This window comes from Lygodium microphyllum, chromosome 22 (genome assembly GCF_053477565.2).
Source record: "Lygodium microphyllum isolate KBCC chromosome 22, Lygodium_microphyllum_v1.1.10, whole genome shotgun sequence".
NCBI classification, from domain to species: Eukaryota; Viridiplantae; Streptophyta; class Polypodiopsida; order Schizaeales; family Lygodiaceae; genus Lygodium; species Lygodium microphyllum.
In genome coordinates this window covers 42,005,440-42,032,945 of record NC_141156.1, presented here as the reverse complement: position 1 = coordinate 42,032,945, position 27,506 = coordinate 42,005,440, and the positions used below count along the sequence as shown (strand labels likewise).

Sequence of the window (27,506 nt, the reverse complement as noted above, 5' to 3'; positions counted from 1 at the left end):
TCTTAACCAAAAAAAGAAGTACTACAACAACCTAAGGTCACTATAGGACCATTCACACCAAAGACAGCTAAGTAGAGCTTGAAGTCTAACACTCCCCCTCAAGCTCAAGACAGAATCTGTACACCAAGCAACTGTCTGAAAACGCAAAACTTATCTTTACCCAAAGACTTGGTAAAGATATCTGCAACCTGTTCATCCGTCTTCACATACATAATATCAACTCTCCCTGCAAGAACCATCTCTCTGATGAAGTGGTAGTGTACCTCAATGTGTTTAGTCCTGGCATGGTATACTGGATTCGTAGCTAGGAGTACACTACTAAGATTGTTACATAGCAAAGTCACTGGAGCATCCTCATGTATGTCCAAATCAGCCATAAGCTTAAGCAGCCATGAAATCTCACATGTTACTGATGTAGCACCCCTATATTCAATCTCAGTACTCGACAAAGCAATTATAGGTTGTTTCTTGCTGCTCTAGCTGATCATTCCACTTCCCAAGCCAAAAGCATAACCACTTGTAGATCTACAGTCATATGAGCATCCTGCTCAATCTGCATCCGTGTATCCAACTAGTTTCAAGGGCTTATCTCTCACATAAAACAGCCCATAATCTAGAGTGGACTTAACATATCTCATAATACACCTAACAACATCCAAATGCGGCTTTCCAGGCTTCTGCATGAATTGGCTTATGAGCTCTATAGCATAGTTCAAGTCAAGCCTAGTGATGGTCAAGTAGATCAGACTTCCGACCATCTGCTTGTACATAGTCACATCCTCAATTTCAGCTCCAGTGCTCATGCCTAGCTTGACATTCTGCTCAAGAGGTATATCCAATGGTTTGCATTCAGCCATGCCATACTTCTTTAGCATTTCCATGGCATAGTGCTTTTGCATCAGCCATAAACCATTTTCAACTTTGACCACCTCAATGCCCAAGAAATACTTCAAATCACCCAAGTTTTTCATATCAAATTCTGATTTCAACATTTCAATAACACGTTATATGCCCAAGTCATCATCTCCACTAATTATCAAATCATCAACATATATGACCAACACTACCAAGCCGTTGTCGGTCGTTTTCGTAAATATGCTGTGATCAACCCTACCAACAGTAAATCCCTTACTGATCCTTGCATGCCAAGCTCTCGGAGCCTGCTTCAGCCCATACAATGCTTTTTTCAGCTTGCACACATAATGCTGAAAATCAAGGTGAGCATACCCTTCGGGCTAATCCATGTAGACATCCTCTGCCAAGTCACCGTTAAGAAAGGCATTCTTAACGTCCATCTGCTGCAATTTCCAGCCTTTAGCAGCCAATGCAATCACTGTGTGTATGGTTGCCATCTTGGCAACAAGACTGAATGTTGTTGGGTATTTGACTCACGCCTCACTTACGCCTATGCTCATATGGGAGTGTCGGTGATCAGTAGGACATTGGGGCACTTTTTACTCTCGGTAGGAGAGGTTTTTTCCCCAGACTTATAGTCTTATTTTCGTATGTGCTTATGTGCTTACGTTACACACTTATGGGCACTTACCGTGTGTTGGGTGTGAACACCCCCTACAACCCTAAGGTTTAAGGATTGTACTTTGTACTTTCATGTTACACTCTTTCAGTCTATTGGATTGGGTGTCGTGCTTCACTCTGTCTCTCTCACTCTCACACTATCTACTGCACTCTCAGCTGCATTTCGATCCTATCACCATCTTTACATTTGGTATCAGAGCAATCTGCAGTCTGCAGACTGTAGCCTCCACTATCTACGGCCCCCGTCAATTCTGCTGCTCTCGCCAGAAGCTGAAGGCACCATCAATACCTATGTACGCCACCTATCCCAGCAGTGCCTCATCCTCGTCAGGCACGACCTGCAGCTCGTCACCCGTACTGCTCGTCAGCTCCACCGGCCTGTTCGTCCGCCCTCACCTGCCTGTGCAGTCGCCAGCAGGCCTGGGCGCCGCCTGCCTCCAGCGTCACCTGCCTCCAGTGCCGCCTACCTCCAGCACGTCTGCCTCCAGCGCCGCCTGCCTCCAGCTCGTCTGCCTGTGGCCAACGCCACCTGTCTGGTCGCATCGTCGACGTTGTAGCACCACGTCGTCTGCCTGCGATTTGACCATCTGCCCAGTCCACGTCAGGTATCCGCCCGACTGCCCCGCCTGCCAGCGACCTGACCAGCGTCCGCCCTATCCACGTCAGGTAATTTAGAAAATTTAAAAAAAATATTTTTTCATTTTATTCCAGAACAAAGTTCTGGAAGAGGAGGTTCATACGCAGCAGGCACAACATACAGGATACAAGTGTGGGACAAATTAGATGCAAATTTCTGGGCACATTCATCAGAAATTTTGGGGCTTTTATGTATTTTGAGGACAGTTGCATATGAACTGCAGTTACAGTCACAGAAAGACTGTTTTAAACACATTTGAGGCAAAAATTTTGGGGATTTTGATATTACAATGTTGCTGAGCACTGTTTGCACCTTGGGAAGCGTGCATTATAGACAGTTTTTGACAGAGTACGCCTTTGCACATTCATTGCAGAAGTCTGCTTGCTGCAATTTCTGAAAATTTGCAGATTTCTAGTCCTTACTGCTTTGACATTGCTCATTTGTCTTTGGAAATTTGTCAATTTGTCATCATGGCAAATCAGGGAGGTGATGTATTTACGTATGTATCCAAGGAAGACAGATTGGACGGAAACAATTATTCGCTATGGTCATTCATGATGAAGAATGTATTAGTGGCCAAGAATTTATGGGATTATGTCAGTGGAGAGGAAACTCGACCGGGAGTTGTAGCTCCCATTACTCCTCCTCCTCAAGGGGCACGTGGACAACGAGGACCTCAGCCCGCTCCACCTCAGCCACTTCCTCCAAGAACTGCAGCTCAAAAAGCTTGGGATACACGTGATGCACAGGCCTTGTCGCTGATTGCTTTGGCAGTTCAGCGGTCCATCATCCCTCACATTCGTTCAGCATCTTCTTCACGAGATGCATGGCTGACTTTGGAGCATATGTTTGCAGGAAAGAATGAGACTCGGATCTCTTTCTTAAAGAAAGAGTTAGAGACTTTGAAGATGAATGAGGGTGATTCTATGCAGGATCACTTGAATAAGATTCAGGACTTGAGGGAGCAGCTCATGAATGTAGATGAGTACTTTTCGGATGCACAATTGATATCCACCACCTTGAATTCCTTACCTCCTTCGTACTTGTCTTTTCATACTGCATTGAACCTCACCATGAGGATTGTCGAGCACCCACTCACTTTTATTCAGCTGGTTAGTTTGCTTCTAGAGGAGGAGCAAACAAGGAAAAATAGTGGTATGGATGCTATAGTCTCTGAGCAGGCTTTTGTGGCAAGACAGAAAGACAAAAACAACAAGGTGAAAAATGCTCCACAGAGTTCTGGCACTTCGGGCACATCACAGAATCAGACACAAGGGGGGACGCAAGCTAAAAAAGGAAAATGCCATTATTGTAAGAAGCCAGGCCACTATATCACTGAGTGCAGAAAGTGCATTGCCAAAGAGAAGAAGAAGGAGTCAGGAATGTCTGTTTCTACTACTCCTTCCACTGCTAGTGAGTCCGCAACCTTTGTTGTGGACAGGGACTATTGTTTCTACACTTGCAGTTATGACATCTCTTGGGCCGATAGAGCACTTAGCTCTACAGAGGATGCTAACACTTGGTTCTTTGACAGTGGTGCTTCCAGACATATTACATCTCGCAGAGATCTGTTTGCTTCAGTTAGTGCACCTCCCGTTGGGAAATCTGTACAGTGTGCCAATAATGCATCACACCCTGTTCGTGGTATTGGGGAGATTCAGCTCACAGCCATTGATGGCTCTATTCTCCACCTGCAGGATGCTTTGTTTGTGCCTGGAATCAAGAAGAATTTGCTTTCTATTTCTTCTTTGGCACGTTGTGGTTTGCAGGTCACATTTGATGATGACCGTTGCATGGTTAGAGATAAAGAACGCATGACTTTGTTCTTGACAGGATCTTTGTGTCATGGTTTATATGAGTTGGATGCTCTTTCAGTAGATCAGTTGGCATACTTGACATCCACTCTTACTCCTGCTATGATACAGGCGGAGTTACGGCATACTCGTTTGGGGCATGTAAACTTTGGCAGCTTGATGCTTTTGCAGCGTACTCAGATGCTGGATGGCTTACCTCTCTTGGAGAGACCTCCTAAGCACTTATGCGAGGGATGCATTTTGGGGAAAATGCATCGTTTCTCATTTCCCCGTGATGTTGCTTTCAGAGTAACAACCAGATTGCAATTGGTGCATTCAGATGTTTGTGGGCCTATGCAAACAATGTCATTGGGCGGTTGTTATTATTTTGTGACATTCATTGATGACTTTACACGTTTTTGCTAGGTTTACTGTTTGAAAAAGAAGTCAGAAGTGTATGATGCATTTTTGGCTTTCAGTGCACTTGTTGAAAATCAATCTGGATGCAAAATTAAGACTCTCCGTTCGGACCGAGGGGGGGAATACATATCCTCTATGCTGAATTCTTTTTTGAAGCAGAAAGGCATAGTCCATCAGTACACTACTGCCTATGTTCCACAGCAGAATGGGGTCGCAGAGAGGAAGAATCGGTCACTCATGGAGATGGCCAGATATATGCTGAAGGCAAAGAGCTTGCCTCATAGTTTTTGGATGGAGGCAGTCATGTATGGTTGCCATATTTTGAACAGATGCCCTACCAAAGCCTTGAAGACCATCACACCTTTTGAGGCTTGGAACATTCGTAAACCTTCTGTTGGCCACTTCCGTACCTTTGGGTGTCTTGCCTATGCCCATATTCCACAGGTACTTAGAAAAAGTTGGACAACAAGGCTGTTAAGTGCATTTTTATGGGATATAGCAATGAGAGCAAAGGCTACAGACTCTTATGATCCCGTTAAAAAGAAATTTTTTGTCAGCAGGGATGTTGTTTTTTATGAACAATCAAAATTATCCTTGGCTGGTTTGGACACATATCAGGAGGCCCATGATGTTTTTGAAGGGCTGCTGCCCATTACTTTTGGTGATTCAGCTGGAGCTTCAGAAAATGAACCTAATGTTCAGCCAACTGCTCCTATGGAAAGTGCAGAAATTCAGCCATTGGCTGATCAGAATATTCAGCATAATGCTGAAACTGAAATTCAGCAAGAGCTTGCACATAGTCAGGAAGCTAGACAGTTACCTAGATGGTATTTGCAGACTATGCAAGATAGTCCTTTGGATGCACCCATGGCTGGTCAGACTAGAAGGCAAACTCGTTTGCATGATTCAGCACATACCATGGAGTTTGTCATGGCAGCAAGTACTTTTGATAATGAAGAGCCTGAATGTTTTGAGGATGCACAACACAATACGCATTGGATGGCAGCAATGCAAGCTAAATTAGATTCTATTACTAAGAATCAAACATGGGATTTGGTGTCTTTGCCATTTGGAAAGAAAGCCATTGGAACGAAATGGGTCTACAAACTGAAAAGGAAAGCAGATGGATCCATTGATAAATACAAGGCACGGCTTGTAGCTAAAGGCTACGCACAGAAAAAGGGCATTGACTATGAGGAGACATTTGCTCCTACTTCCCGTATGACGACCATCAGGTCTATGATTGCTTTGGCTGCACATTATGGTTGGACAGTGCATCAGCTAGATATCAAGACTGCATTTTTACATGGGGAACTTCAGGAGGAAGTTTATGTACAACAGCCCATTGGTTTTGCAGTTGAAGGCTCAAAACATTTGGTATGCAAGCTCAAAAAGGCACTATATGGTTTGAAACAAGCTCCTAGAGCTTGGTATGCAAAAATAGATGCTTTCTTGCTTGGTCAGGGGTTTCTAAACAGCTCATCTAAGTCTACCCTTTACGTATGTAAAGAAGGGGGATCTATGCTGATTATATGTCTTTATGTTGATGACCTTTTGCTCACTGGAACACATGCTGATCAGATTTCAGCATTCAAACAAAATTTGCAGCAAACTTTTGACATGTCTGACTTGGGAGTTTTGCATTACTACTTAGATATCCAGTTCATACATGCTCGAGGTATTGGGTTATCACAGTCAAGGTATATTGGGCAGCTTCTTGATAAGTTTGGCTTACAGGATTGCAAGCCAGTTTGTACCCCCATGGAACCTGGACTGAAACTGTCATTACATAATGACAGTGATTTGTTTGATATACATACATATGCTCCTGCAGTTGGATGTCTTATCTACCTATGCAACACTAGGCCGGACATACAGTTTGCAGTTTCAGCTTTGAGCAGGTATATGTATCAACCACGTATGTCACATTGGCAAGCTGTCAAGCGTGTTTTTCATTATTTGCAGGGTACTCGATCTCTTGGGTTGCTTTATGCCAAGGGGGGACCACTGCAGTTACATGCTTACAGTGATTCTGATTGGGCTAGTGATTATGATACATGTCACTCCACTAGTGGCAATTGTTTCTTTCTTGGCTCTTCTTGCATTTCTTGGCTTAGCAAGAAACAATCCACTGTTGCCACATCGTCATGTGAAGCTGAATACAAGGCAGCTTTCACTACCACAGTTGAATACGTATGGCTTAGACGCTTGCTAGCTGGTCTGGATGTATCTGTTACGGAGCCTACTCCTTTGTTCACTGACAGTCAGAGTGCCATTGCAGTGGCACGGAACCCGATGTTTCATGCCCGCACGAAACACATTGAGATCCATTATCACTTTGTCAGAGAGGGGCTACATGCAGGTGATATCAGCCTTGTCTATTGTCCTACCACCAGTAATATGGCAGACATCTTCACCAAAGCTCTTCCTCGTGACAAATTTGAAGCATTTCGCGATGCTTTAAATTTGATATCCTTTGGTGGCGGATGATCCTTGTACTCTTGATCACTCTTCACTCCAGGGGGGTTTGTTGGGTATTTGACTCACGCCTCACTTACGCCTACGCTCATATGGAAGTGTCAGTGATTAGTAGGACACTGGGGCACTTTTTACTCTCGATAGGAGAGGTTTTTTCCCCCAAACTTATAGTCTTATTTTCGTATGTGCTTATGTGCTTACGTTACACACTTATGGGCACTTACCGTGTGTCAGGTGTGAACACCCTCTACAACCCTAAGGTTTAAGGGTTGTACTTTGTACTTTCATGTTACACTCTTTCAATCTATTGGATTGGGTGTCGTGCTTCACTCTGTCTCTCTCACTCTCACACTGTCTACTGCACTCTCAGCTGCATTTCGATCCTATCACCATCTTTACAAATATTTCCTCATAATCAAGTTCGTACTGTTGAGCATACCCCTTAGCAACCAACCTGGCTTTGTACCTTTCAACACTGCCATCTAACTTGCATTTGATCTTATAGACCCATTTGCAGCCAATGGTATTTTTCCTTGTAGGCAGAGGCACAAGATCCCATGTTGCATTTTTAGCCAAGGCATCAAGTTCCTCATCCATAGATGTGCACCAATGCTCATCTTCCACTGCTTCAGCATATGTACCTGGTTCTTTAATTTCCATCACCTTTGTCATATAAGCATAGTGCTTCGCAAAGTAACCACTGTAAATCAACCTGTCAACAGGATACCTAACTCTCTACGAGCATCTCAGCTGTGGTGTACTACTCGATTCCCCTCTCTCATGAGGCAGAATGTACCTGCTGTGCCTCGTGCCAGGCGTATAGATAGTTAGAATGCCAAGCTCGCTATCTAAACTGCCAGCAAAATCATAGCCTGAAGTCATAATACTAGGTATCATCAAACTTGATGCATCCTCAAAGACTTTTTTCTTCCCTTTTCTGTCCACTACATCATGTCTTCCCCTCACTGACATAATGCCGTCAATGGATGGTGTTACAGTCCTCAATCTACCCATCCAAGGAGACACAGGAGAAGAGCAACATTTGTCACTATAAAACCTGATAATGCAATACTCTGCTGCAAATCAACTGTAGACACCTGTGTAGAAGACATATCAGATGGCACTGCAGTAGGTGATGCATACCATGATGCCATCGCAATAACGTCTCTGCTCACTAGTGTCTCCCGAGTAGAGGAATCATAGCATTTGTATGCCTTCTTCTCCTACGAATATCCAAGAAAGACACACTTATGTGCTTTAGGATCCAACTTCTTCCTCTTCTCATCAGGGATATGCACATAGCTATGCAATCAAATACCTTTATGTGACTTACATCCGGCTTGTAGCCATACAGCCTCTGAAAAGGCGTCACATCATGAATACCTGCAGTGGGAGTCCTGTTAAGAATGTACATGGCTGTCATAATAGCCTCTGCCCAATAATACAATGGCATACTTTTCTCATTCATCATCGCACGAGTAGCTTCCATCAACACTCTGTTCTTACGTTCAGCCACTCCATTCTGCTGTGGAGTATAGCTGCAAGTAAGCTGCCTGCATATACCATTTTCAGCCAAAAACTTGTCAAAAGCATTTGACACATACTCACCACCGCTGTCTGATCTCAAACAAGAGATATAGCAGTCAAACTCTTTCTCTACCTGCTTCTTAAACTGCTGAAAAACAGCCAGCACTTCATCTTTTGCCTTCAATATATATACGCAAGTATAGCGACTGTAATCATCAATAAATGTCACATAGTACCTGGAGCCTCCCATAGATGCATTATGGGCTGGCCCCCAGACATCAGAGTGCACTAACTGCAACCGACATGTGCTTTGCCTTATATGCTTGACAAATGGCAACCTAGATTGTTTTCCAAATTGGCAAGCACTGCAAATATGACTAATGTCAGAATATGCAAACTTGGGTAGACTTGTAACAAGTTGTTTTTTCTGCATCATTTGCAGCCTCTGCAAGTTAACATGTCCCACTCTCTTATGCCAAATTTTCAAATCTCTAACAGTGCCAGAACCATGGGCAAATATAGCTGATTTCAGCTTTGACAAAGTGGCATCAAGAGTAAACATCCTGCCATTCCTGTGACCGCGAGCAATCAACTTGAATCCATTTTCAAAGCACCCATACTTATTGAACCTAACCTACAGGTTCTACTCGGTCATTTGACCTACAGATAGTAAGTTTTTTGTAATCGATGGAACATGCAATACATCATGTAAGTGTTTCTTCTCACCATCATGAATCACAAGAGGCACTTTGCCTTTATGCTCAATGCTATGCTGCATGTCATCACCAGTGCATACATAGCCATTTTTCTCAGCCACCATTTCAGTGAACCAATCACCGTGAAGGGTCATGTGATTCGATGCCCCTAAATCAATGTACCATACTGCATCTTCAATGGTTTTTTTAGCAACCCTGTCTTTCACATACTGCATGGCAAACAGTCTATCTCCTGAAGCATCACCTGCCTGACTGGACGAAGCAAAGTGTCCATGTTGTTTGCCCTTGTGATTTCCCTGCTTCTTCCAGCATTCCTTTGCAATATGACTATACTTTCCGCAATAATGGCAATCATTATCCTTATTCGGATTGTCAGATGGGCGCTGCTGCTGCCAAGTGCCTCTACCACGAGAGCTAGATCTCCCCCTGCCTCTGAAGTTTCCACTTCCTCTTGCATTTGATCCCTGCTGATTATTATTGCCATAGGATGCATTTTGTTGGCCTCCTCTGCCAGAACCATAGCCTCTATCACGGCTGCCACGGCCCTGTTGATTGGAACAAAAGACTACATCCTTGCTTTTTGTACTACTAGAGCCTATACCCAAGGCCAAGTTTAACCTCCTCATGGATAAGCAATGCAACCAGCTCGTTGAAATCCGGCATTTCAGCCGGCATAGACACAGAAGTATCAAAAGACTTATACTCTGGACCCAAGCCATTCAAAGTCACAGCAACCATATCTTCATCTTCAACCTGAGTACCAACAGATACCAGCTGATCCGCAATAATCTTGATCTCTGTCACATAGTCCTGTATAGACCTGCCTTTTCTTTCCATGTTGTTAAATTTCTGCTTTAACTGTATCTTCCTGGCACTTGTAGTGGTGCCATAGTACCTGATCAAAATATCCCATGCATCCTTAGGAGAGCTGCAATTCATTATCTGCATTACCATGGCATCTGATATACATAGGGACAGCCAATGCAAAACCCTGCGTGCTCTCTCCGTCCATGCTTGATGAGCTCGCAGCTGGTCTTGTGTCGGATGCCTGTCACCTGTAGGCAGCTTGGGCTTAGCCTCTGCTCCAATCACTAGCTCCCAGTAGTCTTTCCCTATCAAGAAGTTCTCCATGCGGAACTTCCATATGGCATAATTGTTGCTGTCAAGCTTTTCCCCCACAATCTAGGTAATGTTGTCCGTTTTGTCAGCATTTGCCATTTGCAAGCTCTGTCTATCTCCCTGCAAACCAAGACTTTTTAACTGATCAGTTTCAGCCTTCCAATGTAATGACAGTTTTCAGCAACACTTTGGTCAAAACAATTATTCTATTCACTGTATGTTTAGGACAGTTTCAGCCCTTCTGTTTTCAGCAGTAAATTCGCTGCAATATACATCTAAGCTTCCAAACTTGTTCAAACATGTTCCAACATGTATACTCTTAGTTGAGCATCAACACTAGCATTGTGATCATCATAGTAACACAAGCTTCTCGTATTCATGTAAGAAAAAAAACTTTCAGCGATCTGAAATTGCAGAAAATTGCAGTATTCAGCATAACCTTATTTCACACTTTGTGCTCTTAGCAACCCAAATAGTAAGGCATGATCATATATCAGCATTCACGCATGTATGAGCATCAAGGCATGCTGCAGTGAGCTATTTTCAGTAAAAAAACATGTCCAGACTTCCTTACAGCATATGACATGCACTATTCCTTCAATTTGTTTCTCCGAATATTCAACACATAAGTTGCATGACAAGTTCAAAGTCAACATTTGTGCTCAGCTTCCAAGTTCTATTCCTTTTGCATTAATTACTGAATATGGATGGACCTTCCAGATTTTGATCATGTCACTCTCTTGAATTGTAGCCATTAAGCTCTAACAGGGCTTGCAATGATGCCAACCAACTATTGACACATATACCCATTGTAGACAAAGAGAATCTTGATTTATTAACAGTAGTGCTGCCCATACATTGGAGACAACACAAGTACTACCTCCAGGATGCAAACAGTGTATTCTCAGAAGGTATTCAGCCCTCGGGATGATTCATAAACTCCAAGCAAGTATGTTGTTACAGATCACAGCCTGATCACTAACTTAGCATTCCATTAATAAACATGGACTCTCAATCTCATGCCAAAGAACTCCATGAACCAGTGCCTTATGCTCCCAAGGCGGCATAGTACCATTCATATTCTAGTCAGATTCAGCTCTAGTTCAGAAGTGATCCATGACAAACCAGCCCAAGAATCACAGATTTGCCCTTGCTTGACCCTGACTTTAACAAGCATAGACAAGTGCTTTATCTTCAGCCATTAACTCCTCTTCATTAGGAATCCTCAACACAAGAGTGACACCTTGTAGTGATGCATTCAAGTATCACAATAGCTCAGTTGCTGATCATGCTATCAACCAAGAGAAATAAGCACAGTCTTCAGATGCTGTCCACGCTGTCAGTCAAGGAAAAAATGCAATCTCCGAGTCCACATTATCAACTAGGACAGCAGGCGCATTCTTCAGATGCTGTCCACGCTGATCTCGATGCTCACTCCACGCTGGCATGGCTGCTTACTCCACGCTGATGTGGCTGCTCACTCCACGTTGACGTTGCTGTTCATAGATTATGTGAAGGCCAGACTGAAGGCTGCCTGTCCACAGACTGTCTCATGTGCAGATATTATCGCCATGGCTGCTCACATCGTTGTCCATGCTAGCACAGATCACTTACTTGAGACTGCCATTGACTGCAGTCCATAAGCTCCTGGTTATGCTTGCTCTCTGCTAGAACCACGCTCTGATACCATGATGAAAGTGTGAGCATGGTTGGAGCCAACAACAGTGCAGAGCAAAGAGCCCTCACACACATCTGCATTATTAGTCAGTCATAACCAAAAAAAGGAGTACTACAACCTAAGGCCATTATAGGACCATTCACACCAAAGACAGCTAAGTAGAGCTTGAAGTCTAACATCCTCTCCCCATATTGACATGATCCAGAGACACATTGCACTAGGCATTCACAGTTCTACCTCCCTTTTTGGAACTTATTTCCACCTCACCGGTTAAAACATCTCAACAACCTGCTGCACGTAGTCATAGATCACTAGTATTCTCACTAGTTGACATAAGTACTCCTCACTAGTTGACTTTGTACATCAAATTTTGAGCCAGTTGCTCTTGTTGCTGCCCATGCTCATCCTGCTGCAGATCAGAGGATATGGGATTCAAAAGATACATAGGCTTGGTCCTCTAACACCACGCTGAGGTGTCTGAGGTGCAAGCTCAACTGGTCTCTGCAAATCACATGTGATATAATCCCAAAGATTTTTTGCAACAAGTAGATTGCGCACCATAAAACTCCACAGGGAATAACTGGTGCCATCTAGCTTATCCTCCTAAGTGAGGACTCCCAAAACGTTGTTGTGATCCCGGGTGAAATTAATGCGCAAATTCAGCAGCCAAACATTTCCAAGCTGAAATGTGAAATGTACTTAACAAACTACCAAAATCCCAACATGAGATACATATGCAAGTACAAAACTGTCAAAACTGTCAATCTTTGGGGCTGAAATTTGGCTATTTTCAAATACAGGCTATGCAAGACTTGTTATTTTCTAAATAAGCATGAGGCCACATCTAATGCAAATGATAAGATCAAACATTATGCACTACATTATTCAATAACTTACCTGAAGAAAGTTAGCGACTTCTACGAACTCTTCAACACTCGATGGCTTTGCAAGTAGCTTTTTTGTTGCTGTATGAATTTCAGCAATAAATACCTGAAAGCACACTTCAAGAAAAAATATATATTTTTTATGGGAGATTTCTGCATGAAGATAAATAATAAGACAAAATTGAACTTTAGGTTCACAGCAAGAGCTATCAACTTTAAACACACATAGATAAACTTTCTTGTTGAAAAGGCAATATATCATTATCAATATCCTAAATTGCCAATTTACATAATTAAGAGGTCAAACCTGATAGTAACGCGACACAAGTTGTGGAACCAGAGTAAATGTCTCTTGGAGGCATCTTTGTGGAGATGGTAGAAGGCTCTCTTTTAAGATCTTATTATTAATGCACAGAACTCCCTGCAAATTGATAAAAGAGAAAACAGAAGAACATGAAAATGTCAAAAAGGAAAACAGTTGGATTTATTCAAATGGCACGAATGTTTTAAGAGCCTTAAGCAATGAATATTCAGATATTTGCATATTTATGGAGCCCAAAGATGGCCTGATTCCTTGAACTGACAATCTTCACATCTACATGTGTTTGAAAATTCGCTTGCCGGTACTCTTTAATATTTTTCATTTTGTCATTTGGACATTAATATGCTCCGGCAAGAAACAGGACAACCCAGCTGGACTCAAATAGATATGTGAACATGTACCCTGAGTGCCATAGGTATAGTTAAATAGATTGGAGAAAGATGAATATCATATCAAAATAGTGCAAAATAAAGCTCTGCAAAGCATGTCCTCACACATTTCCTTGCTGCATGTCCAACATGTCCCTCTGCAACCTCCATACTCCATACTTGGATCCCCTTATTCCCTTCACTTGCAGCTGCCTAGCAAGTCCCATTGAAAAGCTGCACCCTATTTCTCTCTCTTCTAAACTAACCATTTCATAAAACCCTCCACTCTGATGGCACCTTTAGCAAGCTGTGCATACACTTAAACCTTCTGTTGGCATTGGTAACCCACCTGCACTTTTTTAGCCTGCATCTCAACCTGCCCTAATTATTAACCTGCTGCTCCTCCTTTTATCCTCCCTTCTTTCTCTATATGCCACTCCTATGGTTATAGCAGTTCATATTAGGAACATTTCATTGTGTTCAAAAACCACCTCTTCAATGTGGATCAGTGTTATGGTAAATGCTTCAATGTATCTCTCTTCAATTTCCTGATGATAATTTCCAACGGCCATTTCAAACATGAGAGAGAGAACAGTCCATCGTACATGATAAGTTCGCCGCTTGCGAATAACCAATTGGGGTTGTCCAAAAGGATGGATGCTCTCACAGTTACAATAGGCATCCTAAAAAGTTCTATCTTCAGAGAGAAACAGGAACAGATAAGACGTGTGCTTATTGGACTCTTTATCAAACACCGCACGTCAAGTAATTGAAACAAGCACCAAGCATCATTTAGTTATGCCCTAGCTTTTCATTGCTGAATAATTTCCTTCAACTTGGAATGATCTACAAAGAGAATAAGCTCCATACTTCATCCTTACTTTCCGGGATTGAGTTTATTCCATTGATTTGCTCAAGATAAAGGTCCAAATCTTCACGAAAATTTGCCAGATCTCTACTTCCTTCATCTACCTGACAAAGTTGATCAGACATGTTATTAAATAGCTGTCCTTCGTTTACCTAACAAAGTTAATCTAATGAAAAGCAGCAAGTTCAGAAGTAAGAAGTGAATTCACAGCAAGTAAATACCTCTTTCTGCATTGACTCCAATGAAACACCACGATTTTGTATACATATCTCAAGAAATGGCCGGAACTCAGAAATTGCACCTTTTGCATCCTGGTTGTAAGAAGGGTTTCATTAAAGTATATTGCAACACTTATTGCAACACTTATTCGGATAACATGAGGACTTCAAGTCAAGCAAGATGAATTGAAATATATCTCTTGCCTGAAAGGATGACTGAATTGATGCTCGAATTGTGGACAATATGTCTAGAACTTGTTTTTCACCTATCAGATCCATGTAGGATGAACTAGTTTCTTTCTCCAGGGATGTCCTCTCAACAACTGCACTCAAACCAGGATGAGATACCAGCCTTTGCATCATCTTCAGTCCATCAGGGATACTTTTTGAAAACTCTTCGAACTGCCACAAGCAGAAGATAGTCATCAGCCTTAGCTTATATGACATTTGTTGGATATAAAGTTCCATTTCAGAATCTTACTCTTTTTAGAAAACCTATCAGATCTGGTTGTAGTTGCAGTTCATCACCTTCTATGACAAGGTTCACCTCAAACATTGGTACTTTAGATCCAAAGCCAGCTGAATTATTTTCTGTGGTATTTGTTAGCATAGCACTACAATCAACCTGATTTGAGGGTTCCTTCCTTACCAAAAACTCAAACGTACATGAATCCTCTGAAAAAGAGTACATTCCTTGAATTGATGGGTGAAAAGTACTTTGCAGTACTTCAACAAACGACCTAATGAGAATATCCCGTAGGCAATGGGCAATGACATAATCTGCAAGCTTTAGAAACTTCACAAGTCTCTGTCTTTCATTTCTTTTTGCAGCAGCGATAGCAAAGGTAAATCTTTCCAGATTTTCCTTTGCCTCAGCTGCTTTCTCTTTCTCATGCTTCCACTTTGCTGCAACACTTGCAAGCTTGGATCCAGCTGATCTAGAATGGAGAGCTTTGCTGTTATTATTGGAGCCAGAAGAAACATCTGTATCATCAAGTTGCTGTCCAAGTAGATCCTCCTCCATCTTGGCAAGGACTGCAATGCAAGAGTCCCCGACATCTACAACCACCTTTTCTAACAACTGCAGAGAAAAGTCCTATTTCAGAAGACTGCCACTTCCATACAGCAAAATAGGTTTCAAATTAACATCTACTTCACAATAATAATCCCTTTGCTGATTCTTAGTATCCTTGAAAGTTGATCAAAGCTAAGGCTTGATCTTCCTGGAAATTTTGAAAGCACAAAGATTAAACTAATTGCATACATAGGCAGGTGCTAATGATAAAGACTATTTTGTGCTGTATAATACAAGCCTATTATCACCTTTGTATTTGTGAAGAAATTATTTTGTGTGCAGCATGCTGCACCAGAGGCGTGCACAGCTGTCAACTACAAGAAGCATACACAATCATCAATTAAAAGTTCAATTATCACTCCTCTTTACCTCAGTTAATTTTTGCATGGTACATTGGCATTGCTGTTGTTGCATCTCGAGAAATTCCTCTAGTCGATAGATAATGCCTTTCTCATATTTTAAAAAGCGTAGCACAGATACATTCAATGACATCTAGCACCAGTTGAGGAGGAAAAGGCAAAAAAGTGAAGAAAATTAGAGGGTTAAGAATAAAGGCTACAGTTTTTGCATCAAATCAACAAACTTCACTGTATACAAGCTACAATTTGCAAATAGCTCTCATTGAACCATCTTTTGGAAAGGAAGCACGCTATATGTTACCCGATATGCAGCCCTCACAAATGTGTTTTACAGATGCCTCAAGAGTAGGCAAGGAAGATACCATGTCACATTCCTAGAAGCTTAGCGAACTAGTAAAATTAAGATGACAAAAGCTGCCATGCATGTTAAAGTTTTTGCATTTGAAATAGCTCACAATGCACATACCATTTCTTCCACGCATTTCCCATAATTGTTAAGCTTGTACAACCCATGACATAGTGAACTAGATACAACAATTATATCACCACATGAGAGATCATGAACAGCACACCACATCTAGTATCCACAAGATCAGTAATTACTCGTGAGGACTCAAGCTTTTGGATGAGAGACTTACTTTTTTGGGATTTTGTTTAGTTATTGGACTTTATTAATCTAGTATCTATTTTTGTCTAGAGAGTTGATTATTATATGATTTTAGTCTCATTTATGAGTTATTTATAATACAGTATGATTCATTTTGGACTTTGACATTTTGTCAATTTGTTTGGGAATGAGAATCATGATGTTGCAACTTGACTCTGACCATATTCTATATGAGCTATTTACATGTTTATTTCAATTTTCTTGGTGTGATATGTATGAATCATAATGTTTGAGGTCTGAACCATAGTATAGCTATCCAAAGACTAACTTTGACATAAGTCAATAATGGATCATGGATATGTAACATATTATTTTCAATTGACTCTCATGTATTATCACTCAAGCTTGATTGGCCTTTTTTTGTTTAAGAGAGAGTTACATAGAGGTTTAAAATCTCTTTCTCTAGTTAAAAACTATAAAAAATCCCTATGTAAAAAAAACCCGTGTCTCTTATTTTACCCCTCTTGAAAGAAATTTATGAAATACATTTCTAACATTTCATTTCTAAACAAATCTGGCATTTCTGGCTGCTATGATTCATCTACATTCTCTCTAAGTTACTCTTCACCTTTAAGTTCTATTGTTTATAACTGTGTTATTGTTGGACACTTTGAGTTTATCTTCTTTGTTCGGATATTTCTTTACATGGTATCAGAGCTAGATACACACTAAAGATACCTAATCTTGATATCAAAAAGAAGTATGAAAGAAGGAAAGATGTCTTTAAGCAATTCATCACCAAAGTAGTCTCCAACACGACCTATGTCAAGAGCCAATCAAGAGTAGTATTCATAACTTACTCCTAAAGAGTTCTATACGGATGGAGATTTGACTAACTACTATGCATCGGATCCAACAAGTCCTTGACGATAGATGTGACAAACTCCCTCCAAATTTTGTGCTCGAATTTGAGGACCTTGCATGACTACTAGAGCCAAAAATTGACTGGTGAAATAAATATTTTGAGCACTAGAGTAAATATTAAATTAATTTTTAAAATTAATATTCTGAAAATTAATTTAATAAACTGAAAATGTTGCAAAATGGGATTAGAAGGCTGCTACTGGTAAAACTTACCCATGCAAGTAGGAAAAACGTTTTTAGGGGCTGGTGGAAGTCCATTCTAGCCATTGTGAGAGCGAAGGAAGCTATTAGAGAGCAAGGAGATGCTGCTAATGTGATTTGCAGCAACTAGGGACCGACTACATGTGACAACAGTTTGGATCTCTCTAGGAGTAGATGACAGCAACCCAAGGTCCTTCTGGTACAAATGATAACATAGAGGAGGGAGCAGCAGTCTTTTTGTTGGTCCTAAGCTATAGGTGACAGCTTCCATGGTTGTTTAAGCAGGGCAGCAGTAGCTTTCAGTGTTTCTCCCAATGAAACTCAAAAATTTCTCTCTCTACACCATTCTCTCCATCTCTCAAGTTCTCTCAACATTTTTCAATACTTTGAGCCATCAGAGGAAGAGATTTCAATCAATCTCTACTGAAAACCCTAATTCAGAGTAAGGGTTTGGCAACCACCTCAGGATGCGTGCTCAAAATTGAGAGCCTAAGGCTTGAATTCCAACAACTGAAATTGAAAAATTTCAGGTAGATTCAAGAGGCCAACTAGCCAATATCAGATTTGGGACTGAATTTGTCTTTCAAGGAGCACAGTGAAGGCCAATCCCCGAGCAAAGCAAGAGGCGAATTGGTTTGGAGGCTTGGGCTTGATCGTCAATTTTGACAGCAATTGGCACTTGGATTAGCGAAGATCAAAGGATCTCAATTGTACTCTTTCCATTTGCAATATAAGATAAAGAAATACCACAAGGGGCACCAATTTTGGGGCCAAAAAGGTGTCCAATGTCCAAGATTAAAGTGATAAAGTGTGCATTTTCAGTTTATGTGAATTTTATGCTTGCTGTAATTAGTGCTAAATCAAGTTATTTACTACCCTATCCGAGGAGGAAGACTGGTTTCAGCATTCCCCTTTGCTTGCTTTTTAGGCTTTTTATGCTTTATCCCTAGTTGGACTGGGCTTTTGTGAAATCAAAGGATTTTCTAAAATGGTCAGTCAATCAAATTTACCATAAGACTAGTTAAGCATGAGAGATCGGTCACTAAGAAAGCAAACAAAGTTTGGTCTATTCATGACAATAGAGCCACATGGCATGATCGAGTGCTTCAACTGTGAAAGTCCAAGCTTTCTATCAAAGGAAAGTCTTCATATGGATGCTTCTTATCAGGAGTCTTCCAACAAAGGATGTGTTGTGTGGTTAGAAGATCTCCCATGGTAGATGTATCTTCTGTACTAAATGTGATGAGACCCCACCTCATCTTTTTACCTCTTGCTTGGTTGCAACACTGATTTGCTTCATTTCCTATCCAAACACGCAATACTCTAGGAAATTTTCTGGTCGTCGAGCATATGCTCAACATATGTGGCTTGCATGTCAACTTTGTCATCGTATGGTTTGAGAACATTGTTTCAACCCCAAAATAGTATGTTGATGCTCTAACCATGCTACCACATCCTACTCTTTCTCCTAATGGCCAGGGCTATGAGGAGCTTCCTCTAGGATTACTGCAATTAATAGAATGCATATACGTGCACACAACAAGGCCTCCTCTTCTGACATGTTTATATCTAAGGGGGACCCCTATCATTGCAAAGAAACCAAACTTACAAATTCAATCTACAAATTTATGACAACAATGTATGACCTTGGTGACACATCAATAAATGGCCACCCATTCCTGGGTTTTGGGCAAGATGCCATCCACAACCACTTTATAGCCCCATCATCCTTCTCTCTTTCATTTTATTTGATGGACTGGTCTTTGGCACATCTGTCAAACTCACAATGCTTTCATTTTTGACTCGGCCTCACACACTTGCGATCATGTAGTTTGTGTGTAAGAATTGCTAATATGGCAGATTACTTCCAGGGTTTCAATTGATTTGATACTCAGAGAGGTAGCTGCTCCATAGCTGGATATTATTTGCACCCCACCTTTTGTGCCCAATTTATGATCCCCTCCCCTTGTCCCTGTAACGTTACATTTTGTCACCGTTAGGCTTCATTAGTATTTGCTGCCTATCAGTGATTCTACTTGGTTGGCCAAAGTTGTAAACACTTTATTTCATTAACTCAAACTTCTTCACCCAAAAGAAAAAAGAAAAAAGAAAAATGATTTTTTCAATTATAGCTCTAATGGCGATTCTGGTGACACCTATATCTTCAAAAGGGGAGTAAAACCCTAGTGCAACTAACAAGCCCTCCTCTTCTAGTGCTGCCTCTCACTGAGCTAAGAAGGAGACCTAATGCCCCTATCCTATCGGCATACTATCGCGTGATTTCTAGTAGCCTCTTGCTTGTTAGGGAAACCTCTCTCTCAATTGTCACCTAGTTGGAATGGCTACCTTTGTGCCTCCACCAACTATTAGCAGATTAGTCGGTTCATGGTTGAGTCTGTCCTTGTGGTACATCAAGCTAGGCACAAAGACATTTTAGGCATTTTATTTGCCATTGTTTATTATGGTTGAGGCATTGTTTGCAGCCAGTCGGCCAACATTTAATGCTAGCCAACCAATCATGTTTTGGGCATTTATTTGTCCTATATATTGTCTAGCTCCCTCCTCCACTTATTTCATTCATCACTTCATAGTTTCTTGGAGAGGGAGCAAGTGCCAGTGCCTCCACAGCTGGTGACTCACATTGCTTCTTACTGTCTCATGTCTTGGTATATGGATTCCATTTCCCAAGCATACATCTGAGTTCTCATCTATATTGTGTTATTTCTTTCCCTTTCTCTTTTGTCTTGTGTTTCAGCAATTTATTACAGCTTATGTTTACGCTTCCATTGCTGCACCACTTCTGACATGGTATCAGATTTCAAGATTTATGCTATTGCTATGTTTTCTTGCTGATTTCAGGACTGTTTTCACCCTTGTTGATCAGGCGGCTGCTGCTCCATACAGGCGACTTGTTTGACCTGCGTTTCCCAACAAATTTGCCATCGTCTGCTATCTAGCACCTCCTGCGGCCTATGTTTTCATCATCAGGCTGCTGGCAACAGTACCATACACCTTTTTATGCAGTGTGCAGCCTGCATTTTGCTGTTTTCAGCACTATTTTGGACTGGGCGTCTGGTAAAACATGCCGTTTTTGCTGTTTCTGGCAGTTTTGAACTGATTTTTTGACTTTATGCAACAGATTTTGGCTTCTTTTGATCAGATTTTGGGTTATACTGTATGTGAACTCTTGCTTTTTGCAGTCTGTGCTCGTGGTTTGGCTGTGTTCCCTCTCCAAATACCTTCTTTTCTCTACTTCTATTCTACATCCTCTCCAGATGGCTCCTCCGTGCACATCCACTAATGATATGTTACATGGAGATTCCAGTGAGGCTTTGGCAGCTTTAGAGAGGGCTTTGAAGACAAAGAAGTCGAAGGCCCAGTGTTACCACTGTGGCAAGAAAGGTCATTTAAGGAAGGATTGCAACAAGTTAGCGGCTTCCAGGAAGAAAAAGGAGCAGAAGATGAAGCGGGATACGGACTCCTCCGACGAGTCCTTATCTCCCTCAAATTCCGATTCCGATCCTCTAGCCAAGGCGAAGTCCAAGGTGCAGCAGGGATCCTCTTCTTCGGGTCGTGGGAAGGGCTTAGTGGCCCCTTCCTCAGTTGCTTTCTAGTGGTGGTGATGAGGTCATCCCTCACAACTCTCCAGTGCCAGAGAGGGAGTGTGAGAGGGTGGTGAGATGGGGCAGCCACGCCTCATCTATATTTCTATACAGATGCACAGGATCCAGAGAGGGACATCCCTGACGCATCGACTGAAGTCTGGCAGGTACAAATCCTGGAGCTGGGATTGACATCCAGGTTCATGATGGGCTAGTTATTTGACAAAGAGTGGGTGGCTTTCATCTGGAGCTCACATAAGGGATACTTTGGCAGTCTGGCCAAAGAAGGGGAATTCATGGCCATTTATGCGCTGCGGCATTGGTGACAAGATAGTCACGTATGCTACATTAGAGGCATTGTTAACAGACATTGAGAGCTGCTATAATCTTCTCTATCTTTAGGAGCTGGTATGATCGACATCAACATCAGGTTCTCTCCGAGGCACCTTGGTGGTGGCTTGCACACCCACTACTTGGATATCCATGGTTCTACTCTGGTGGACATTGTTATGTGTACTATGATGCGACATTACCATTGTATATTGTATTGTATCAGATCACCCATGATCTGAGAGAGGGTGTTAGCAGATTAGTCAGTTCATGGTTGAGTCTGTACTTGTGGTATAGCATGCTAGGCACGGAGACATTTTAGGCATTTTATTTACCATTGTTTATTATGGTTTAGGCATTATTTCCAGCCAGTCGGCCAGCATTTAATGCTGGTCGACCAATCATGTTTTGGGCATTTATTTGTCCTATATATTGTCTAGCTCCCTCCTCCACTTATTTCATTCGTCACTTGATAGTTTCTTGGAGAGGGAGCACATGCTAGTGCCTCCACAGCCGGTGACTCACATTGCTTATGTACTGTCTCATGTCTTGGTATATGGATTCCATTTCCCACGCATACATCTGAGTTCTCATCTGCATTGTGTTCTTTCTTTCCCTTTCTCTTTTGTCTTGTGTTTCAACACTTTATTATAGCTTATGTTTACACTTCCATTGTTGCACCACTTCTGACACCAACCTCCTATAACCCCTAATCATTTTGCATGGGCAAGTCTCCCCCCTGACAACCAAGAGGCACAACTTCTAAAGTGGAACTTAGCCTCTAGACTTAATTTCTAGCATTTAATTATTAGTCAAAAATTAATTATCCTCTTGTTCCTACTTATTTAGCCCTTTGAGCTTGAAAGTTATTGTATCTTTCATTTGGCCTCTAACATTAAATGTTTGATTTTTGCCTAGCCCAAATGACACCACAAGTCATTTCTAGGGCGACTTTAATGCTCTAAGCCAAAATTGACACCAAGCACCTACAAGCATCTATCTAACATAACTTGTCAAAGCTTTTGCCAATGTCCTCCACTACATATGTTCACATTTGAATTGTCTTCTCCCAGCCACTGAGAGACATGCTCTGCTACCTAGTTCCTCATGACCTCCTCCACTTGTGTTATCATCCAGGCACCAAAATGAGGGGTCTGGAGGAAGAAGGTATAGTTTGGTCCATCCGGGAGGGCTAGTAAATGGGCCTTACCACTGCTCAACCTGCAAACAACAAATATTTCCACTTCCACAAGAAGCGAACGCTTTGCCTAACCCACAACTCTCATGTAGGACCAAAGGCTGCTGTGAAAGAACTCCTACAAGAGAAGTTGTGCCTATCAAGAGAAAGTGCAGAATGTTGCTAGGGTGGCTAAGCTAGTGGCTATGTAGGAGGGGGCACTCACAAAGAGCAAAGACTGGAGTATGAGGCTCATCGCCCCCCGTGGGAGGCGGCTGCAAGTGAAGGGCAAGCGCCAACCCACCGTGGGGGGTTTAGTTTTGTGTAGAGGGTGGTGATGTGGGCTATGCTAGATGAGTGGGGAAAGAGGGAGGTGGCTATGATCCACAGAGAGGAACGTGGTCGCTACTAGGGGCTCTTTGGCGGGGGGCCACCTTCGAGTCTCTTGCCCTCTCCTAAGGGTGTTGTATCCAAGGGGCTGACCAACTTGCCTCCTCCCTTATTGTTGTCATTGAACCTTCACCAAGCCATCATCAGCTGCTTGCCATGTCGCCTTACCCTTAAAGCAAGTTGGCATCACAGGCACTGACCAAGCTACCTCATCACAATGATATGTTGTCTAAAAGTGTGCCTACCTTCCTCAATCAATAAAACACTTGGGTATTTTCTTGGTGTCTTCGACTGCGACCCGTACTTTACAGGGCCATCACTGCATCAGCAAATGATGAAGGAAGGATTGTGCCAAAGAGGTGCCTAAATCCCTCTCCCAGCTCTAGTGGTACTTGACTGCCAATCCAGAGAAGAGAAGAGTAACCAGATATCGATTGTTATGGAGCACAAAGACCTTGACTATGAAGTGACTCTCCCAAGGGACTAGATGAATAACATCCTTCATGAAGACAATCGAAGAGCTCTCAACCATCTCATATACTACCTCTATGGAAGTGAGTCGTACCATGAAGATGCCTTGCCCCATCAACACCGCCTCCATTATCTACACGGTGCCAAATGGTAACTGGAGTGAAGCCAATCACGAAGTTGTGCCTTGGATGGAGAGTCTCCTATGACCTCTCCAAAGATCATGGTCTCCTCCAATTCTTTCTCCATGGCGTGAACGGACAACAATTGTTCCTCAGTAAGAGTACACACAACGCATTTGACTAGGGGGAACCCGTAAAGTGCCGTGACATCAAACCAAAGGTTTCCATTGCGAGTCTTCACAGGAACCTTCCAAGAGTGCTACAAGAACAGGGAGATTAATGTTACTACAAAGGAAAAGAGCAGCTTGCATAAACCTATATTCAATCAACCGAAGGGAGGTGATGGGAGAGGTGGTTGGATGGGGATGAGATGAAGGTAGTGAGGCGGGGCAAAAGATACCAATGGGCTAAGCCTAAGCGAGAGGTACCTATGGCTAGCGTGTTCCCATGAATAGGCATGGAGTGATGGCAGGGCCTGCGGGGGAGATGATGCCTGAGAGGCGACACAAGAGGGAGTAGAGATGAGGGAGGACTCAACGCAATAGAGTGCCTATTGAAGGATATAGTGTGGGGAAGTGGTGGGAGCAAAACACTGCACAATTGAGGTGGGGGATGCAACACAGCAATAGTCGGAAACTACAGGGTGACGACAGTAGTGTGGGGTGGCGGACTGAAGGAAGATGTGCAAGGGACAAGGTGGCAAGGTAGGATGGAGGGGCAACAATGTGACAAACCAAAGGGGTGATAAAAGCAACGTCTCGTTAAGCAACTCGATCTCTACAGCATATCGTGCTCTATTTCTATCTCTTCTCTCTTATGAGACATCTCAAAGTTGACATTCCACAACCACCTCTACAAAGAATGCTTTTACTAAGAATACTCAATTTACCACATCTATCTATACTGCTTGGCCTAATCTAATGAGGCATCTCTTAGATTCTCAAAAGAATGCTTCCACCATCATCAAGTCGATGCAAGATACTCACAATTGCAACATTGACATCGCATTTGAGAGATGGGAATACTTGATTGACCTCTATGCAGCTTGAGATAGGACCCATCATATCAATCTTGTCCATAAGCTCCAAGAGCTAAAAATGACACATCAAAATGACCTTAAGGTCAAGAGTACTAGTGTTTTCTCATTGAATTTGCCACTACGGGACTTCCTAAGTTCTCTGATAACCAAGTCACATTGTTTCTTAACAAGCTCCCACAAATATTTAAATTTTTTACAATGAGTGATCTCATAGCCTACTATGCCCACTATCTATGTGCTTTGAGTGCTAGCTATTGCAATTTGTATAGCTATTTGACCAATTTCACAAGAAAGCTCATCTCACACCTTCAAAGGGTGCCCTTGTTTCCCATTCTTAGAAGGGGAAGAAAAGCAAGAGCAAGAAGAATAAAGACCAAAATCAAGATGAGAAATCCAAAAGGCTATCCATTTTGTCAAAGTGTAACAAACCATGCAAGACTCCGGGATTCTTCCACCGAATACAATCCGGGAGAGCCCTAGAAGATCTGCTAGGATTGCACCTATTGCTTTATCTGCATCCATCTTTGTAACAGATTACATAGTGCACTCTGAGAAAAACACTTGGTAGGAGGCTCTAAAGCATTCCCAATGGTAAGAGGCCATGGAGAGGGAGATTAAAGAGTACTAACCAATCCAAAACCTAGACTTGGTGGATCATTTGGGGCACAAGAAGTTCATTAGGACAAAATGGATCTTTCAAACTAAATTGAAAGCTCATGGCATCTTGGATAAATACAAGGCTCACCTTGTATAGAGACTGATTTTGAACTACAGTTACATTGTTTCCTATCCAAACTCATCTATGGTGTTTTATTTCCAAATGGAATTGCTAAGCAATAATTTGAGAACTTGATAAATATGCTGAAATATATGTTGTATGTGGTTTGGACACAAGCTTATACAAATTATCCATGAGCTACCATTGAGACTAAAATACATTGATTCCCTATGACTACAATCTATTACCTTCTCTTTTTCTTTTTATCTTCTTCTTCAAAAATTCATTTCTCTTTGTTGCGAGCTCATCTTTCCTAAGACGTGGTATCTTTTGGTTACACGCCAAGTCTCTTGGCATCTTTGGTGAACCCAACGCGAAAGGCCAAAGAAAGAGTTCTACAGAATGGATGAAGTTTTCCATAGAAACAAGGCATTGATTATGAAGAAACCTTTGTGCCTATAGCATGGTTGACATCATTCCATCCACTAGTTGCCTTGGCCACCCATCATGGCCTATATATAAGATGGATGTCAAAAGCACCTTTGAATGGTTATTTACAGCAGTCGGTCTATGTGAAGCAGCCTCCAAGTTTTTCTCTTCCAAACCATAAAGATAAGGTATTTCGTTTTTGTGGGAAGCCCTTTATGGGTGGAAGCAAGCACTATGTTTACGGTTCTATAGGATGGATGATTTTCCCATATCCCATGGATATTGTTCCAACCCTCATGACCCGAACTTCAATATCAAACCCACTTCCGATTCGGACAGCTATATCCTTATATATCTCAATGACCTGTTGATCACTAGCTTAGCATCTGCGACCATAGCAGATATAAAGGCACAACTTTCCTCCACATTTGAAATAACCGATCTCAGTCAACTATCTTACTTCTTGGGTATGGAGATTGTATATCATATGGATGGGATCTTTATATCCTAGGAAAAATATGCCCTCCAGTTATAGTGGATCAGTATTGCTTTAATCAGACATGGCCCATAGCCACACCATTAGATCCCACTATCAAGCTATCTACGAATCCTCATGCATAGCCTTTCAATGAGCACCTATCACTAAGTCATGGGAAAGCTCTCATGGTTGATACACACTAGGCCAAATCTTGCATACTCAGCTTCATTGCTTAAGCAACATTTCAATGCACCAAAACTCTCACATTGGATTTCTTATTTGCATGTATTGAGATATGTTAAGTGTACCTATGCTTATGGCTTATAGTTTGGTAAAGGTTTGCTTTTGCAAGGTTACATTGATTTTAAATGGGCATGCAACACTTGATACCTAGTATTTCCATGGTGGCTACATATTCTCTCTAGGTGCAGTTCTCATTGTTTGGTCAAGCCACAAACAAGAGAGAGTTGTCGCCTCCACTATTGAGACTAAGTATCAGGATCTCAAAGATGGCACCATGAGGACCATCTACCTAAGGAACTTGGTAGCAAAGCATCAATTCCCATGCACCATCCCGACTATGGTCGCATGCAACAACCAAAGTGCGATAGAAATTGTTGATAAACCCATCATCAGTCCAAGGATGAAGCATGTTGGGATGCACTATCATTTTACCCAATAGTAGGTGGAGCTAGGCAGCATTCGCCTAGAGTTCATACCATAATCAAATCATTTTGAAGACACCTGGAGCAAACTAGTCAACCGCCCGATTCTTTAGTATCAACTTCCAAACATCGGAGTGAATGCTCCCTCCTAACTTTCTCATTTTTCATGAGATTTAATGTTTTCGCCTTTCTACACATCAAATAAAGCAGAAATCCTCCTTAGAACCTAACTTCGAGCCTTCCTCCCATTGGGCTAAGATTGGGAACCCTCCTCAAAATCTAATTTGGATTCCTTCTCAATTATGTTTCTGAACTTTCAAACTTGTTGAGAATAAACTAGATTTAGATATTGACTTCC

General features: G+C 41.9%; 1 protein-coding gene across 5 annotated transcripts in view; it reads right to left on the bottom strand.

Moving 5' to 3' along the window:
* LOC148017077 (uncharacterized) overlaps positions 1-27,506 on the bottom strand; it is a 242,764-nt gene that overhangs the window by 192,136 nt on the left and 23,122 nt on the right. For 3 of the 5 annotated variants that reach the window (XM_087662400.1, XM_087662402.1, XM_087662401.1), the window contains exons 5-11: positions 16,009-16,131; positions 15,046-15,645; positions 14,769-14,966; positions 14,568-14,657; positions 14,349-14,450; positions 13,096-13,209; positions 12,802-12,894 (exon numbers count right to left, since the gene is read on the bottom strand). In XM_087662400.1, coding sequence (XP_087518526.1) covers positions 12,802-12,894; positions 13,096-13,209; positions 14,349-14,450; positions 14,568-14,657; positions 14,769-14,966; positions 15,046-15,645; positions 16,009-16,131 — 1,320 coding nt within the window. Of the gene's footprint in view, positions 1-12,801; positions 12,906-13,095; positions 13,210-14,348; positions 14,451-14,567; positions 14,658-14,768; positions 14,967-15,045; positions 15,646-16,008; positions 16,132-27,506 lie in introns of those variants that run through there. The other 2 variants (XM_087662404.1, XM_087662403.1) reach the window with 2 other exon arrangements.